Source organism: Hyla sarda, chromosome 9, assembly GCF_029499605.1.
Source record: "Hyla sarda isolate aHylSar1 chromosome 9, aHylSar1.hap1, whole genome shotgun sequence".
NCBI classification, from domain to species: domain Eukaryota; kingdom Metazoa; phylum Chordata; class Amphibia; order Anura; family Hylidae; genus Hyla; species Hyla sarda.
Window position 1 is genome coordinate 9,865,080 of NC_079197.1, and position 17,414 is coordinate 9,882,493.

A 17,414-nucleotide genomic window follows, 5' to 3' on the forward strand; every position below is an offset into this window, starting at 1 on the left:
CAGTTGATCTAAAAAACAATTAAAAAAAAAGTTAGTTTTCCTGGAATACCCCTTTAAATCTTTTACTTTTTTCTTTTTTCCTCAGCTTTCTGCCAGGCTCTGGCCTGTATCCTGTTCCCGGACGGCTGGGACTCGCCCACTGTGCGCCCCTTTTGTAACTACCGCTCAGACAGATACGAGCTGGGAACCTGCTCGGTGCATTGGGGCTTCATCTTGGCCATATTGGGCACCTTCGATTGCCTGGTTCTCTCCATTTTGGGGTTCACCCTCGGGAAACGTCATGATGCTTTGAACCCCAGTGAAGCTAAACCCAGCAAGAAAGGTAAGGGACCCCCCCCCCCCCATAAACTGCACTGCAGCAGGGTGCGTCCCCTTTATGAACAGCACTGCAACAGGGTGCCCCCCTAATAAACTGCACTGCAGCAGGGTATCCCCCTAATAAACTGCACTGCAGCAGGGTGCCCCCCTAATAAACTGCACTGCAGCAGGGTATCCCCCTAATAAACTGCACTGCAGCAGGGTGCCCCCCTAATAAACTGCACTGCAGCAGGGTGCCCCCCTAATAAACTGCACTGCAGCAGGGTACCCCCTTCACAAACCACACTGTGCAGGGTTCCCACCTAATAAGCCACAATGGGGCAGGAAGCCGCCCTCAGAAACTGTATCAGGCCAGGGTATCTGCCTAAATAAACCCCACTGGGGCAGAGTACCCCCCTAAATAAACCCCACTGGGGCAGAGTACCCCCCTAAATAAACCACACTGGGGCAGAGTACCCCCCTAAATAAACCCCACTGGGGCAGTGTACCCCCCTAAATAAACCACACTGGGGCAGAGTACCCCTAAATAAACCACACTGGGGCAGAGTACCCCCTAAATAAACCACACTGGGGCAGAGTACCCCCTAAATAAACCACACTGGGGCAGAGTACCCCCTAAATAAACCACACTGGGGCAGAGTACCCCCTAAATAAACCACACTGGGGCAGAGTACCCCCTAAATAAACCACACTGGGGCAGAGTACCCCCTAAATAAACCACACTGGGGCAGAGTACCCCCTAAATAAACCACACTGGGGCAGAGTACCCCCCTAAATAAACCCCACTGGGGCAGAGTACCCCCTGAATAAAGCACAGGGGGCTCCTCTCACAGCCCAGGCCTTGCTCCCCTTTAGTCAATACTGAATCTTCCTGAGTCTCATGTCTTAGCGCTGCTGCAGTCAGAGACCCTGTCGTCCATAGCAACCAATCAGAGGCCATCTTATATAGCGCTGGTGAAATACTGAAAGCTGAATTCTGATTGGTTACTATGGACAATATGGAGACTTGCCCAATATATCTTCTGCAGAGCATCAGAGTATATACTGCAGAGCATCAGTGTATATACTGCAGAACATTGCCCAATATATCTTCTGCAGAGCATCAGTGTATATACTGCAGAGCATTGCCCAATATATTTTCTGCAGAGCATCAGTGTATATAGTGCAGAGCATTGCCCAATATATCTTCTGCGGAGCATCAGTGTATATATCTTCTGCAGAGCATTGCCCAATATATCTTCTGCAGAGCATCAGTGTATATACTGCAGAGCATTTCCCAATATATCTTTTGCAGAGCATCAGTGTATATACTGCAGAGAATTGCCCAATATATCTTCTGCAGAACATCAGTTTACAATATGGAGACTTGCCCAATATATCTTCTGCAGAGCATCAGAGTATATACTGCAGAGCATCAGTGTATATACTGCAGAACATTGCCCAATATATCTTCTGCAGAGCATCAGTGTATATACTGCAGAGCATTGCCCAATATATCTTCTGCGGAGCATGTGTATATAGTGCAGAGCATTGCCCAATATATTTTCTGCAGAGCATCAGTGTATATAGTGCAGAGCATTTACATATAGTTACATAGTTAGTATGGTTGAAAAAAGACATACGTCCATCAAGTCCAACCAGGGGATTGAAGGGAAGGATGTAAGGGAGGGGAAGGGATGTAGTTTTATAATTCTGCATAAGCATTAATGTTATTTTGTTCCAGGAATGTATCTAACCCTGTTTTAAAGCTGTTAATTGTTCCTGCTGTGACCAGTTCCTGAGGTAGACCGTTCCATAAATTCACAGTCCTCACGGTAAAGAAGGCGTGTCGCCCCTTTAGACTAAACCTTTTCTTCTCCAGACGGAGGGAGTGCCCCCTCGTCCTTTGGGGGGGTTTAACCTGGAACAGTTTTTCTCCATATTTTTTGTATGGGCCATTTATATACTTATATACGTTTATCATATCCCCCCTTAAACGTCTCTTCTCAAGACTAAACAATTGTAACTCCTTTAATCGCTCCTCATAGCTAAGATGTTCCATGCCCCATGTTAGTTTAGTCGCGCGTCTCTGCACCCTTTCCAACTCCGCAGTGTCCCTTTTATGAACAGGCGACCAAAACTGAACAGCATATTCCAGGTGAGGCCGTACCAATGCTTTATAAAGGGGGAGTATTATGTCCCTGCCCCTCGAGTCCATGCCTCTTTTTATACATGACAATATCCTGCCGGCTTTGGAAGCAGCATCCTGACATTGCATGCTATTCTGTAGTCTGTGATCTACAAGTCACCCAGATCCTTCTCTACCAGTGACTCTGCCAGTTTAATCCCCCCTAAGACATACGATGCTGCAGGTTATTAGTACCCAGATGCATAACTTTACATTTATCCACATTGAACCTCATTTGCCAAGTGGAGGCCCAGACACTTAGTCTATCCAAGTCATCTTGTAACTTATGCACATCCTCTATAGACTGTACCGTGCTACAAAGCTTGGTGTCATCTGCAAAGATAGAAACAGAGCTGTTAATACCATCCTCTATATCATTGATAAATAAATTAAACAACAGCGGGCCCAGTACTGAACCTTGGGGTACACCACTAATTACCGGGGACCAATCAGAGTACGAATCATTTACCACCACTCTCTGGGTACGATCCATGAGCCAGTGTTCAATCCAGTTACAAACTAAAGTTTCCAAACCCAAAGACCTTAACTTACCTGTCAGACGTCTGTGAGGGACAGTATCAAATGCTTTGGCAAAATCCAGAAACACTATATCCACAGCCATTCCTCTATATACAGAGCCCCCCTCTATATACAGAGCCCCCCTCTATATACACAGCCCCCCTCTATATCCACAGCCATTCCTCTATATACACAGCCCCCCTCTATATACACAGCCCCCCTCTATATACAGAGCTCCCCTCTATATACACAGCCCCCCTCTATATACACAGCCCCCCTCTATATACACAGCCCCCCTCTATATTCACAGCCCCCCTCTATATCCACAGCCATTCCTCTGTCAAGGCTTCTACTCACCTCTTCATAAAAGCAGATTAGATTGGTTTGACAACTTCTATCCTTAGTAAACCCATGCTGGCTATCACTTATAATACAATTATCCCCTATGTATTCCTGTATGTAATCCCTTATAAGTCCTTCAAACAATTTACCCACAATGCACGTTAGACTTACCGGTCTATAGTTTCCTGGGGAAGACCTAGAGCCCTTCTTGAAGATTGGTACCACATTAGCCTTGCGCCAGTCCCTTGGCACAATACCAGACACCAGAGAATCTCTAAATATCATGAACAAGGGTACAGATATTACTGAACTTACCTCTCTAAGAACTCTTGGGTGTAGTCCATCCGGCCCTGGAGATTTGCTTACATTTACTTTACTTAACTTACCTTGTACCATCTCTACATTAAGCCAGTTCAATACATTATATGATGTGTTACCAGCACTGACCTGTACATGATGTGTTACCAGCACTGACCTGGCCAATGTCAGCTCCTTCTTCCATAGTGTATACAGAACTAAAGAACCCATTCAGTAGCTCCGCTTTCTCTTGATCGCCCGTGACAACCTCCCCATTATCATTATTAAGGGGTCCTACATGCTCTGTCCTTGGTTTTTTTGTATTTATATATCTAAAAAAATATTTAGGATTAGTTTTGCTTTCTTCGGCCACCTGTCTCTCATTTTGAATTTTTGCTGTTTTTATTACATTTTTACAGATTTTATTAAGCTCCTTGTACTGTTTAAATGTTATCGCTGACCCATCAGATTTGTATTTTTTGAAGGCTATTTTTTTGTTGTTTATTGCTCTTTTAACATCATGTGTCAGCCATGTAGGATTTAGTTTTAATCGTTTATATTTGTTCCCCTTTGGTATATATTTAGCTGTATAGTTATTTAGAGTTGATTTAAAGATGTCCCATTTACCTTCTGTATCAGTATTTGAGAACCCCTCCCCCAGTCTATGTCCTGTAGTGCAGCTCTCAGCCCAGGGAAATTTGCCTTTTTAAAGTTATATGTTTTTGCCTTCCCCGCCTGTCTTTGTTTTCTACATTTTAAGTCAAAAGTAACTATATTGTGGTCGCTATTACCAAGGTTTTCCCGCACAGTTACACAGCATTGCCCAATATATCTTCTGTGGAGCATCAGTGTATATATCTTCTGCAGAGCATTGCCCAATATATCTTCTGCAGAGCATCAGTGTATATACTGCAGAGCATTTCCCAATATATCTTTTGCAGAGCATCAGTGTATATACTGCAGAGAATTGCCCAATATATCTTCTGCAGAGCATCAGTTTATATACTGCAGAGCATTGCCCAATATATCTTCTGCAGAGCATCAGTGTATATACTGCAGAGCATTGCCCAATATATCTTCTGCAGAGCATCAGTGTATATAGTGCAGAGCATTGCCCAATATATCTTCTGCAGAGCATCAGTGTATATAGTGCAGAGCATTGCCCAATATATCTTCTGCAGAGCATCAGTGTATATACTGCAGAGCATTACCCAATATATCTTCTGCAGAGCATCAGTGTATATACTGCAGAGCATTGCCCAATATATCTTCTGCAGAGCATCAGTGTATATATTGCAGAGCATTGCCCAATATATCTTCTGCAGAGCATCAGTGTATATACTGCAGAGCATTGCCCAATATATCTTCTGCAGAGCATCAGTGTATATGCTGCAGAGCATTGCCAAATATATCTTCTGCAGAACATCAGTGTATATACTGCAGAGCATTGTCCAATATATCTTCTGCAGAGCATCAGTGTATATAGTGCAGAGCATTGCCCAATATATCTTCTGCAGAGCATTGCCCAATATATCTTCTGCAGAGCATCAGTGTATATATCTTCTGCAAAGCATCAGTGTATATACTGCAGAGCATTGCCCAATATATCTTCTGCAGAGCATCAGTGTATATAGTGCAGAGCATTGCCCAATATATCTTCTGCAGAGCATCAGTGTATATACTGCAGAGCATTGCCCAATATATCTTCTGCAGAGCATCAGTGTATATACTGCAGAGCATTGTTCAATATATCTTCTGCAGAGCATCCGTGTATATGCTGCAGAGCATTGCCCAATATATCTTCTGCAGAGCATCAGTGTATATACTGCAGAGCATTGCCCAATATATCTTCTGCAGAGCATTGCCCAATATATCTTCTGCAGAGCATCAGTGTATATACTGCAGAGCATTGCTCAATATATCTTCTGCAGAGCATTGCCCAATATATCTTCTGCAGAGCATCAGTGTATATACTGCAGAGCATTGTTCAATATATCTGCTGCAAAGCATCAGTGTATATGCTGCAGAGCATTGCCCAATATATATTCTGCAGAGCATCAGTGTATATGCTGCAGAGCATTGCCCAATATATATTCTGCAGAGCATCAGTGTATATGATGCAGAGCATTGCCCAATATATCTTCTGCAGAGCATCAGTGTATATACTGCAGAGCATTGTCCAATATATCTGCTGCAGAGCATCGCAGGAGTAGTGACAATGACCAGTATATATACTGCAGAGTATGTCAGTAATGACAATGGCCAGTCAAACATGAAACCTAAATAGGCTTAGATACTAGATCAGCAGGCAGTATCGTGTATGAGAGGCTTAGATACTAGATCAGCAGACAGTATCATGTATGAGAGGCTTAGATACTAGATCAGCAGGCAGTATCGTGTATGAGAGGCTTAGATACTAGATCAGCAGACAGTATCATGTATGAGAGGCTTAGATACTAGATCAGCAGACAGTATCATGTATGAGAGGCTTAGATACTAGATCAGCAGACAGTATCGTGTATGAGAGGCTTAGATACTAGATCAGCAGACAGTATCATATATGAGAGGCTTAGATACTAGATCAGGAGACAGTATCATGTATGAGAGGCTTAGATATTAGATCAGCAGACAGTATCATATATGAGAGGCTTAGATACTAGATCAGAAGACAGTATCATGTATGAGAGGCTTAGATACTAGATCAGCAGACAGTATCATGTATGAGAGGCTTAGATACTAGATCAGCAGACAGTATCATGTATGAGAGGCTTAGATACTAGATCATCAGACAGTATCATGTATGAGAGGCTTAGATACTAGATCAGCAGACAGTATCATGTATGAGAGGCTTAGATACTAGATCAGCAGACAGTATCATGTATGAGAGGCTTAGATACTAGATCAGCAGACAGTATCATGTATGAGAGGCTTAGATACTTGATCAGTAGACAGTATCATGTATGAGAGGCTTAGATACTAGATCAGCAGACAGTATCATGTATGAGAGGCTTAGATACTAGATCAGCAGACAGTATTGTGTATGAGAGGCTTAGATACTAGATCAGCAGACAGTATCATGTATGAGAGGCTTAGATACTAGATCAGCAGACAGTATCGTGTATGAGAGGCTTAGATACTAGATCAGCAGACAGTATCATGTATGAGAGGCTTAGATACTAGATCAGAAGATAGTATCATGTATGAGAGGCTTAGATACTAGATAAGGAGACAGTATCATGTATGAAGGGCTTAGATACTAGATCAGCAGACAGTATCATGTATGAGAGGCTTAGATACTAGATCAGTAGACAGTATAATGTATGATAGGCTTAGATACTAGATCAGAAGACAGTATCATGTATGAGAGGCTTAGATACTAGATCAGCAGACAGTATCATGTATGAGAGGCTTAGATACTAGATCAGCAGACAGTATCATGTATGAGAGGCTTAGATACGCTGGCTCAGCAGACAGTATCATGTATGAGAGGCTTGGATACTAGATCAGCAGACAGTATCATGTATGAGAGGATTAGATACTAGATCAGGAGACAGTATCATGTATGAGAGGCTGAGATACTAGATCAGCACACAGTATCATGTATGAGAGGCTGAGATACTAGATCAGCAGTCAGTATCATGTATGAGAGGCTTAGATACTAGATCAGCAGACAGTATCATGTATGAGAGGCTTAGATACTAGATCAGCAGACAGTATCATGTATGAGAGGCTTAGATACTAGATCAGCAGACAGTATAATGTATGAGAGGCTTAGATACTAGATCAGCAGACAGTATCATGTATGAGATGCTTAGATACTAGATCAGCAGACAGTATCATGTATGAGAGGCTTAGATACTAGATCAGCAGACAGTATCATGTATGAGAGGCTTAGATACTAGATCAGCAGACAGTATCATGTATGAGAGGCTTAAATACTAGATCAGCAGACAGTATCATGTGTGAAGGGCTTAGATACTAGATCAGCAGACAGTATCATGTATGAGAGGCTTAGATACTAGATCAGCAGACAGTATCATGTATGAGAGGCTGAGATACTAGATCAGCAGGCAGTATCATGTATGAGAGGCTGAGATACTAGATCAGCAGGCAGTATCATGTATGAGAGGCTTAGATACGCTGGCTCAGCAGACAGTATCATGTATGAGAGGCTTAGATACGCTGGCTCAGCAGACAGTATCATGTATGAAAGGCTTAGATACGCTGGCTCAGCAGACAGTATTATGTATGAGAGGCTTAGATGCGCTGGCTCAGCAGACAGTATCATGTATGAGAGGCTTAGATACGCTGGCTCAGCAGACAGTATCATGTATGAGAGGCTTAGATACGCTGGCTCAGCAGACAGTATCATGTATGAGAGGCTTAGATATACGCTGGCTCAGCAGACAGTATCATGTATGAGAGGCTTAGATACTAGATCAGCAGGCAGTATCATGTATGAGAGGCTTAGATACGCTGGCTCAGCAGACAGTATCATGTATGGGAGGCTTAGATACGCTGGCTCAGCAGACAGTATCATGTATGAGAGGCTTAGATACTAGATCAGCAGACAGTATCATGTATGAGAGGCTTAGATACGCTGGCTCAGCAGACAGTATCATGTATGAGAGGCTTAGATACGCTGGCTCAGCAGACAGTATCATGTATGAGAAGCTTAGATACGCTGGCTCAGCAGACAGTATCATGTATGAGAGGCTTAGATACGCTGGCTCATCAGACAGTATCATGTATGAGAGGCTTAGATACGCTGGCTCAGCAGACAGTATCATGTATAAGAGGCTTAGATACGCTGGCTCATCAGACAGTATCATGTATGAGAGGCTTAGATACGCTGGATCAGCAGACAGTATAATGTATGAGAGGCTTAGATACTAGATCAGCAGACAGTATCATGTATGAGAGGCTTAGATACTAGATCAGCAGACAGTATCATGTATGAGATGCTTAGATACTAGATCAGCAGACAGTATCATGTATGAGATGCTTAGATACTAGATCAGCAGACAGTATCATGTATGAAGGGCTTAGATACTAGATCAGCAGACAGTATCATGTATGAGAGGCTTAGATACTAGATCAGCAGACAGTATCATGTATGAGAGGCTGAGATACTAGATCAGCAGGCAGTATCATGTATGAGAGGCTTAGATACGCTGGCTCAGCAGACAGTATCATGTATGAGAGGCTTAGATACGCTGGCTCAGCAGACAGTGTCATGTATGAAAGGCTTAGATACGCTGGCTCAGCAGACAGTATCATGTATGAGAGGCTTAGATGCGCTGGCTCAGCAGACAGTATCATGTATGAGAGGCTTAGATACGCTGGCTCAGCAGACAGTATCATGTATGAGAGGCTTAGATACGCTGGCTCAGCAGACAGTATCATGTATGAGAGGCTTAGATATACGCTGGCTCAGCAGACAGTATCATGTATGAGAGGCTTAGATACTAGATCAGCAGGCAGTATCATGTATGAGAGGCTTAGATACGCTGGCTCAGCAGACAGTATCATGTATGAGAGGCTTAGATACTAGATCAGCAGACAGTATCATGTATGAGAGGCTTAGATACGCTGGCTCAGCAGACAGTATCATGTATGAGAGGCTTAGATACGCTGGCTCAGCAGACAGTATCATGTATGAGAAGCTTAGATACGCTGGCTCAGCAGACAGTATCATGTATGAGAGGCTTAGATACGCTGGCTCATCAGACAGTATCATGTATGAGAGGCTTAGATATGCTGGCTCAGCAGACAGTATCATGCATGAGAGGCTTTGATACGCTGGCTCATCAGACAGTATCATGTATGAGAGGCTTAGATACTAGATCAGCAGACAGTATCATGTATGAGAGGCTTAGATACGCTGGCTCAGCAGACAGTATCATGTATGAGAGGCTTAGATACGCTGGCTCAGCAGACAGTATCATGTATGAGAAGCTTAGATACGCTGGCTCAGCAGACAGTATCATGTATGAGAGGCTTAGATACGCTGGCTCATCAGACAGTATCATGTATGAGAGGCTTAGATATGCTGGCTCAGCAGACAGTATCATGCATGAGAGGCTTTGATACGCTGGCTCAGCAGACAGTATCATGTATGAGAGGCTTAGATACGCTGGCTCAGCAGACAGTATCATGTATGAGAGGCTTTGATACGCTGGCTCATCAGACAGTATCATGTATGAGAGGCTTAGATATGCTGGCTCAGCAGACAGTATCATGTATGAGAGGATTAGATACGCTGGCTCAGCAGACAGTATCATGTATGAGAGGCTTAGATACGCTGGCTCAGCAGACAGTATCATGTATGAGAGGCTTAGATACGCTGGCTCATCAGACAGTATCATGTATGAGAGGCTTAGATACGCTGGCTCAGCAGACAGTATCATGTATGAGAGGCTTAGATACTAGATCAGAAGACAATATCATGTATGAGAGGCTTAGATACTAGATCAGCATACAGTATCATGTATGAGAGGCTTAGATACTAGATCAGGAGACAGTATCATGTTTGAGAGGCTTAGATACTAGAGCAGCAGACAGTATAATGTATGAGAGGCTTAGATACGCTGGCTCAGCAGACAGTATCATGTATGAGAGGCTTAGATACGCTGGCTCAGCAGACAGTATCATGTATGAGAGGCTTAGATACACTGGCTCAGTAGACAGTATCATGTATGAGAGGCTTAGATACACTGGCTCAGTAGACAGTATCATGTATGAAAGGCTTAGATACGCTGGCTCAGCAGACAGTATCATGTATGAGAGGCTTAGATACACTGGCTCAGTAGACAGTATCATGTATGAGAGGCTTAGATACGCTGGCTCAGCAGACAGTATCATGTATGAGAGGCTTAGATACGCTGGCTCAGCAGACAGTATCATGCATGAGAGGCTTAGATACGCTGGCTCAGCAGACAGTATCATGTATGAGAGGCTTAGATACGCTGGCTCAGCAGACAGTATCATGTATGAGAGGATTAGATACACTGGCTCAGTAGACAGTATCATGTATGAGAGGCTTAGATACACTGGCTCAGTAGACAGTATCATGTATGAGAGGCTTAGATACGCTGGCTCAGCAGACAGTATCATGTATGAGAGGCTTAGATACGCTGGCTCAGCAGACAGTATCATGTATGAGAGGCTTAGATACGCTGGCTCAGCAGACAGTATCATGTATGAGAGGCTTAGATACGCTGGCTCATCAGACAGTATCATGTATGAGAGGCTTAGATACTAGATCAGCAGACAGTATCATGTATGAGAGGCTTAGATACGCTGGCTCAGCAGACAGTATCATGTATGAGAGGCTTAGATACGCTGGCTCAGCAGACAGTATCATGTATGAGAAGCTTAGATACTAGATCAGCAGACAGTATCATGTATGAGAGGCTTAGATACGCTGGCTCAGCACTGATCATGCCAGACGATCGCCCACAGTCGTTGACCTTCATTTCCAGACATACGTCACTCTCTTAAGTTGCTAGGTTACCCACAATTCCAAACTCCAGACCACTAAAAGAATGTAGGATGGTTGCCCCTAGCAACCAAATGAAACCTTGCGTTATATACAGTATCTATACTTGAAAGAAAGTCTCGAATGTGTTTCTTGGCTGTTCTAGTTGTTTTTCTGGTGAGGTAGGTACTAGGGTACACGCGGCGCTGCAGACTTGGGTGCCGTCCACTTAGATCAGACCGTGAGAGGCCTACATGGGTCGGGTCGGTGCCCCGTCACATTCGGGACATCCCTTTGTCCCAAAAGATCTTTTCAGGACACAAGGATGTCCCGGCCTCGGGTCACTGAGGTGCAGACACTCAAAACTTGCCATGCAGCACTTACTCCGATTGGTAGTCCACAATGAAATTAGTGTTCGCAGAAGGGTCCTTGCTCAGCTTTTTTCCCACTACTGAGGAGAGTCACATGACCAACAATTCACTCATTTTGTACATAAAAATGCAAATGCTAACCCTTAGACCAGTGTTTCCCAACCAGGGTGCCTCCAGGTGTTGCAAAACTACAACTCCCAGCATGCCTGGACAGCCGAAGGCTGTCCAGGCATGCTGGGAGTTGTAGTTTTGCAACATCTGGAGGCACCCTGGTTGGGAAACACTGCCTTAGACTATGTTCACACGCCAGCATTTTTGCAAGGAATTCTGCAGCAATCTATAATAGGCCAATACATATCAATGGGATTCTGCTGCCCGTTCACACAGCGTCATTTCATTGAAGTGAATGCACAATTAATTTCTGCGGAATTTACTGCAGAATCTTTATGCAGAATTCCATGCAGAGATCATAGCCGGTGAACATAGCCTTACAGTTCTGCTAGACTTCTGTGTATGCTGGACAGTGTAGATAGATATGCTAGTTACGGGGCTTTTAGCTTGAGATATATATATATATATATATATATATATATATATATATATATATATATATATATATATACTGTATATATTGTGTGTGTGTATATTTATATATATATATATACTCTATATATATATATATTGTATATATTGTGTGTGTGTGTGTGTATATTTATAGATATACTACATATATACTGTATAAATTGTGTGTGTGTATATTTATAGATATACTACATATATACTGTATAAATTGTGTGTGTGTATATTTATATATATACTACATATATACTGTATAAATTGTGTGTGTGTATATTTATATATATTATATATATACTGTATATATTGTGTGTGTATATTTATATATATACTACATATATTGTGCGTGTGTATATTTATATATATTATATATATATATATATACTGTATATATTGTGTGTGTATATTTATATATATACTACATATATATACTGTATATATTGTGTGTGTGTGTATATATATATATATACTACATATATACTGCATAAATTGTGTGTGTGTATATTTATATATATTATATATATACTGTATATATTGTGTGTGTATATTTATATATACTACATATATACTGTATAAATTGTGTGTGTGTGTGTGTATATATACTATATATACTGTATACGGTATATTGTGCGTGTGTATATTTATATATATATATATATATACTGTATATATTGTGTGTGTATATTTATATATATAGTATATATTGTGCGTGTGTATATTTATATATATTATATATATATATATTTATACTGTATATATTGTGTGTGTATATTTATATATATACTACATATATATACTGTATATATTGTGTGTGTGTGTGTATATATATATACTACATATATACTGCATAAATTGTGTGTGTGTATATTTATATATATTATATATATACTGTATATATTGTGTGTGTATATTTATATATATACTACATATATACTGTATAAATTGTGTGTGTGTGTGTGTGTGTGTATATATATACTATATATACTGTATACGGTATATTGTGCGTGTGTATATTTATATATATACTCTATATATATATATATAGTATATATTGTGTGTGTGTATATTTATATATATATACTACATATATACTGTATAAATTGTGTGTGTGTATATTTATATATATATATATACTACATATATACTATATATACTGTATACGGTATATTGTGCGCGTGTATATTTATATATATATTATATATATACTGTATATATTGTGTGTGTGTATAGATATATACTATATATATATACTGTATATATTTTGTGTGTGTATATATATATATATATATATATACTTTATAAATATACTGTATATATTGTATATATTCCCCCCCAAGTATTTGTAGTCACTGCATAGCCGATATAATTAAACAAAGCTAAAAGTTCATTGCAGGGAATTCCACTCAACTTTCCTGGGTTCCTAAATGGTAAATCTGCCTAATTATGTATCCATGAATCCCATGTCTGTGCATAACCATGAAAATGTAAAGGGTTTCCAATGCACTATAAAGTTTATGGATTAAGACTTAAAGGGGTACTTTGGTGGAAAACTATTTTATTTTTTATTTTTTTAAATCAACTGGTGGCAGAAAGTTAAACAGATTTTAAAATGACTAAATTACTTCTATTGAAAAATCTTAATCCTTCCAGTACTTAGCTGCTGTATTCACCACAGGAAGTTGAGTTGTTCTTTTCTGTCTGACCACAGTGCTCTCTGCTGACACCTCTGTCCATGTCAGGAACTGTCCAGAGCAGGAGAGGTTTGCTTTGGGGATTTTCTCCTACTCTGGACAGTTCCTGACATGGACAGAGGTGGCAGCAGAGAGCACTGTGGTCAGATAGAAAAGAACTACACAACTTCCTTTGGAGCATACAGCAGCTGATAAGTACTGGAAGGAATAAGATTTTTTTCATAGAAGTAATTTACAAATCTGTTTAACTTTCTGGAACCAGTTGATATGAAAAAAATTGTTTTCCACCGGAGTACCCCTTTAACCTATATGTGTAATAAGAGGCAATGCCAAATTCTTCCTATGCTATTCAGAAGTCTAAGTAAGTTGGGTGTCAGCATATAATTGAGAAAATGCTTCTTTCTCAGAAGCCAAAATTATAAGATTTGTCTGAATATAAATAAACAGAAGAGGAGTCAAGGACCAGTGTATATACAGTGTGACGGCGATATTGTATTCTAATCCTCGCTCCAGGATCTGATTATTATTATTATCTCCACCTCGCTGTGTGTACTGCAGCCAACCTGCAAAGTGCAAGGACAGCAGAGGAGGACACTGGGAAGAATGGGGATTATTACAAGGACAGTAATGTGACTGTGCAGGACTGTCTCTACTTCATCATACAGGACTACAGCTACTATAATAGCGGGGCTATGTGCACATCAGCATTGTGGTACTCCATTATACACACTAATAACTACTATAATACTGCTCCTATATACAAGAATATAACTACTATAATACTGCTCCTATATACAAGAATATAACTACTATAATACTGCTCCTATATACAAGAATATAACTACTATACTACTGCTCCTATATACAAGAATATAACTACTATAATACTGCTCCTATATACAAGAATATAACTACTATAATACTGCTCCCTATATACAAGAATATAACTACTATAATACTGCTCCTATATACAAGAATATAACTACTATAATACTATCCCCGATGTACAAGAATATAACTACTATAATACTGCCTCCTATATACAATAATATATCTACTATAATACTGCTCCTATATACAAGAATATAACTACTATAATACTGCTCCTATATACAAGAATATATCTACTATAATACTGCCTCCTATATACAAGAATATATCTACTATAATACTGCCTCCTATATACAAGAATATAACTACTATAATACTGCTCCTATATACAAGAATATAACTACTATAATACTGCTCCTATATACAAGAATATAACTACTATAATACTGCTCCTATATACAAGAATATAACTACTATAATACTGCTCCTATATACAAGAATATAACTACTATAATACTGCTCCTATATACAAGAATATAACTACTATAATACTGCTCCTATATACAAGAATATAACTACTATAATACTGCTCCTATATACAAGAATATAACTACTATAATACTGCTCCTATATACAAGAATATAACTACTATAATACTGCCTCCTATATACAAGAATATAACTACTATAATACTGCCTCCTATATACAAGAATATAACTACTATAATACTGCTCCTATATACAAGAATATAACTACTATAATACTGCTTCTATATACAAGAATATAACTACTATAATACTGCTTCTATATACAAGAATATAACTACTATAATACTGCCTCCTCTATACAAGAATATAACTACTATAATACTGCTTCTATATACAAGAATATAACTACTATAATACTGCCTCCTCTATACAAGAATATAACTACTATAATACTGCCTCCTATATACAAGAATATAACTACTATAATACTGCTCCTATATACAAGAATATAACTACTATAATACTGCTCCTATATACAAGAATATAACTACTATAATACTGCTCCTATATACAAGAATATAACTACTATAATACTGCTCCTATATACAAGAATATAACTACTATAATACTGCCTCCTATATACAAGAATATAACTACTATAATACTGCTCCTATATACAAGAATATAACTACTATAATACTGATCCTATATACAAGAATATAACTACTATAATACTGCCTCCTATATACAAGAATATAACTACTATAATACTGCCTCCTATATACAAGAATATAACTACTATAATACTGCTTCTATATACAAGAATATAACTACTATAATACTGCCTCCTCTATACAAGAATATAACTACTATAATACTGCCTCCTATATACAAGAATATAACTACTATAATACTGCTCCTATATACAAGAATATAACTACTATAATACTGCCTCCTATATACAAGAATATAACTACTATAATACTGCTCCTATATACAAGAATATAACTACTATAATACTGCCTCCTATATACAAGAATATAACTACTATAATACTGCTCCTATATACAAGAATATAACTACTATAATACTGCTCCTATATACAAGAATATAACTACTATAATACTATCTCCTATATACAAGAATATAACTACTATAATACTGCTCCTATATACAAGAATATAACTACTATAATACTGCTCCTATATACAAGAATATAACTACTATAATACTGCTCCTATATACAAGAATATAACTACTATAATACTGCTCCTATATACAAGAATATAACTACTATAATACTGCCTCCTATATACAAGAATATAACTACTATAATACTGCCTCCTATATACAAGAATATAACTACTATAATACTGCTCCTATATACAAGAATATAACTACTATAATACTGCTTCTATATACAAGAATATAACTACTATAATACTGCTTCTATATACAAGAATATAACTACTATAATACTGCCTCCTATATACAAGAATATAACTACTATAATACTGCCTCCTATATACAAGAATATAACTACTATAATACTGCTCCTATATACAAGAATATAACTACTATAATACTGCTCCTATATACAAGAATATATCTACTATAATACTGCTCCTATATACAAGAATATAACTACTATAATACTGCTTCTATATACAAGAATATAACTACTATAATACTGCCTCCTCTATACAAGAATATAACTACTATAATACTGCTTCTATATACAAGAATATAACTACTATAATACTGCCTCCTAGCTGTGAGGTTGTGTGTCTGTGGTTCTCCTCATGTCTGGAGCAAGCCCAGGGCGGGGCCACCCTGGGCGGGGAAGCTCCCCAAGCAAGGCCCAGGCTTCTCGGCCTACACTGGATGAAAACTCCAATGCTCTTTCTGATATGGAGGTAAATCCTAAAGTGGATTTTCCACAAAGAAGTCCTCAGCATGGAAGCACTGCAAGTGCAAAGAAAGAAAGTAAAGACATGGATGTGAGTAAAGTAAAGAAAGAAGCAGCAAGTGTATGTGAGTGTGATATTATACAGTCGGCCGGCCAAGGCTCTCAGCTTGGTGAACAACCAAGAGACTCCAAGAAAGAAACCTCTGTAAGAGACCCAGAGTCTGCTATTCCAGGCCATGATGGTGCACAGGAGCTGGGGCAGAGTGGATCATATGCAGCAGGTGTGCAGCTCCACTCTCCAGCACAGAGACACAGGAGGACATCACTGGAGAGACAAACACTGCAAGAGAACCTTCAGAAACAAGATGTGGTCTCCAGCATGACCCGCTCAGGCCGCACCAGATCCCAGGCCAGAGACCTTGATA

General features: G+C 39.4%; 1 protein-coding gene across 3 annotated transcripts in view; it reads left to right on the top strand.

Moving 5' to 3' along the window:
- LOC130291383 (LHFPL tetraspan subfamily member 3 protein-like) overlaps positions 1–17,414 on the top strand; it is a 38,398-nt gene that overhangs the window by 6,350 nt on the left and 14,634 nt on the right. For all 3 annotated transcript variants that reach the window (XR_008847915.1, XM_056540081.1, XM_056540080.1), the window contains exon 3: positions 86–322. Coding sequence is in view for 2 of the 3 variants with exons in the window: in XM_056540081.1 (XP_056396056.1) it covers positions 86–322 (237 nt within the window). In the remaining variant the exon portion in view is untranslated. The remainder of the gene's footprint in view (positions 1–85; positions 323–17,414) is intronic.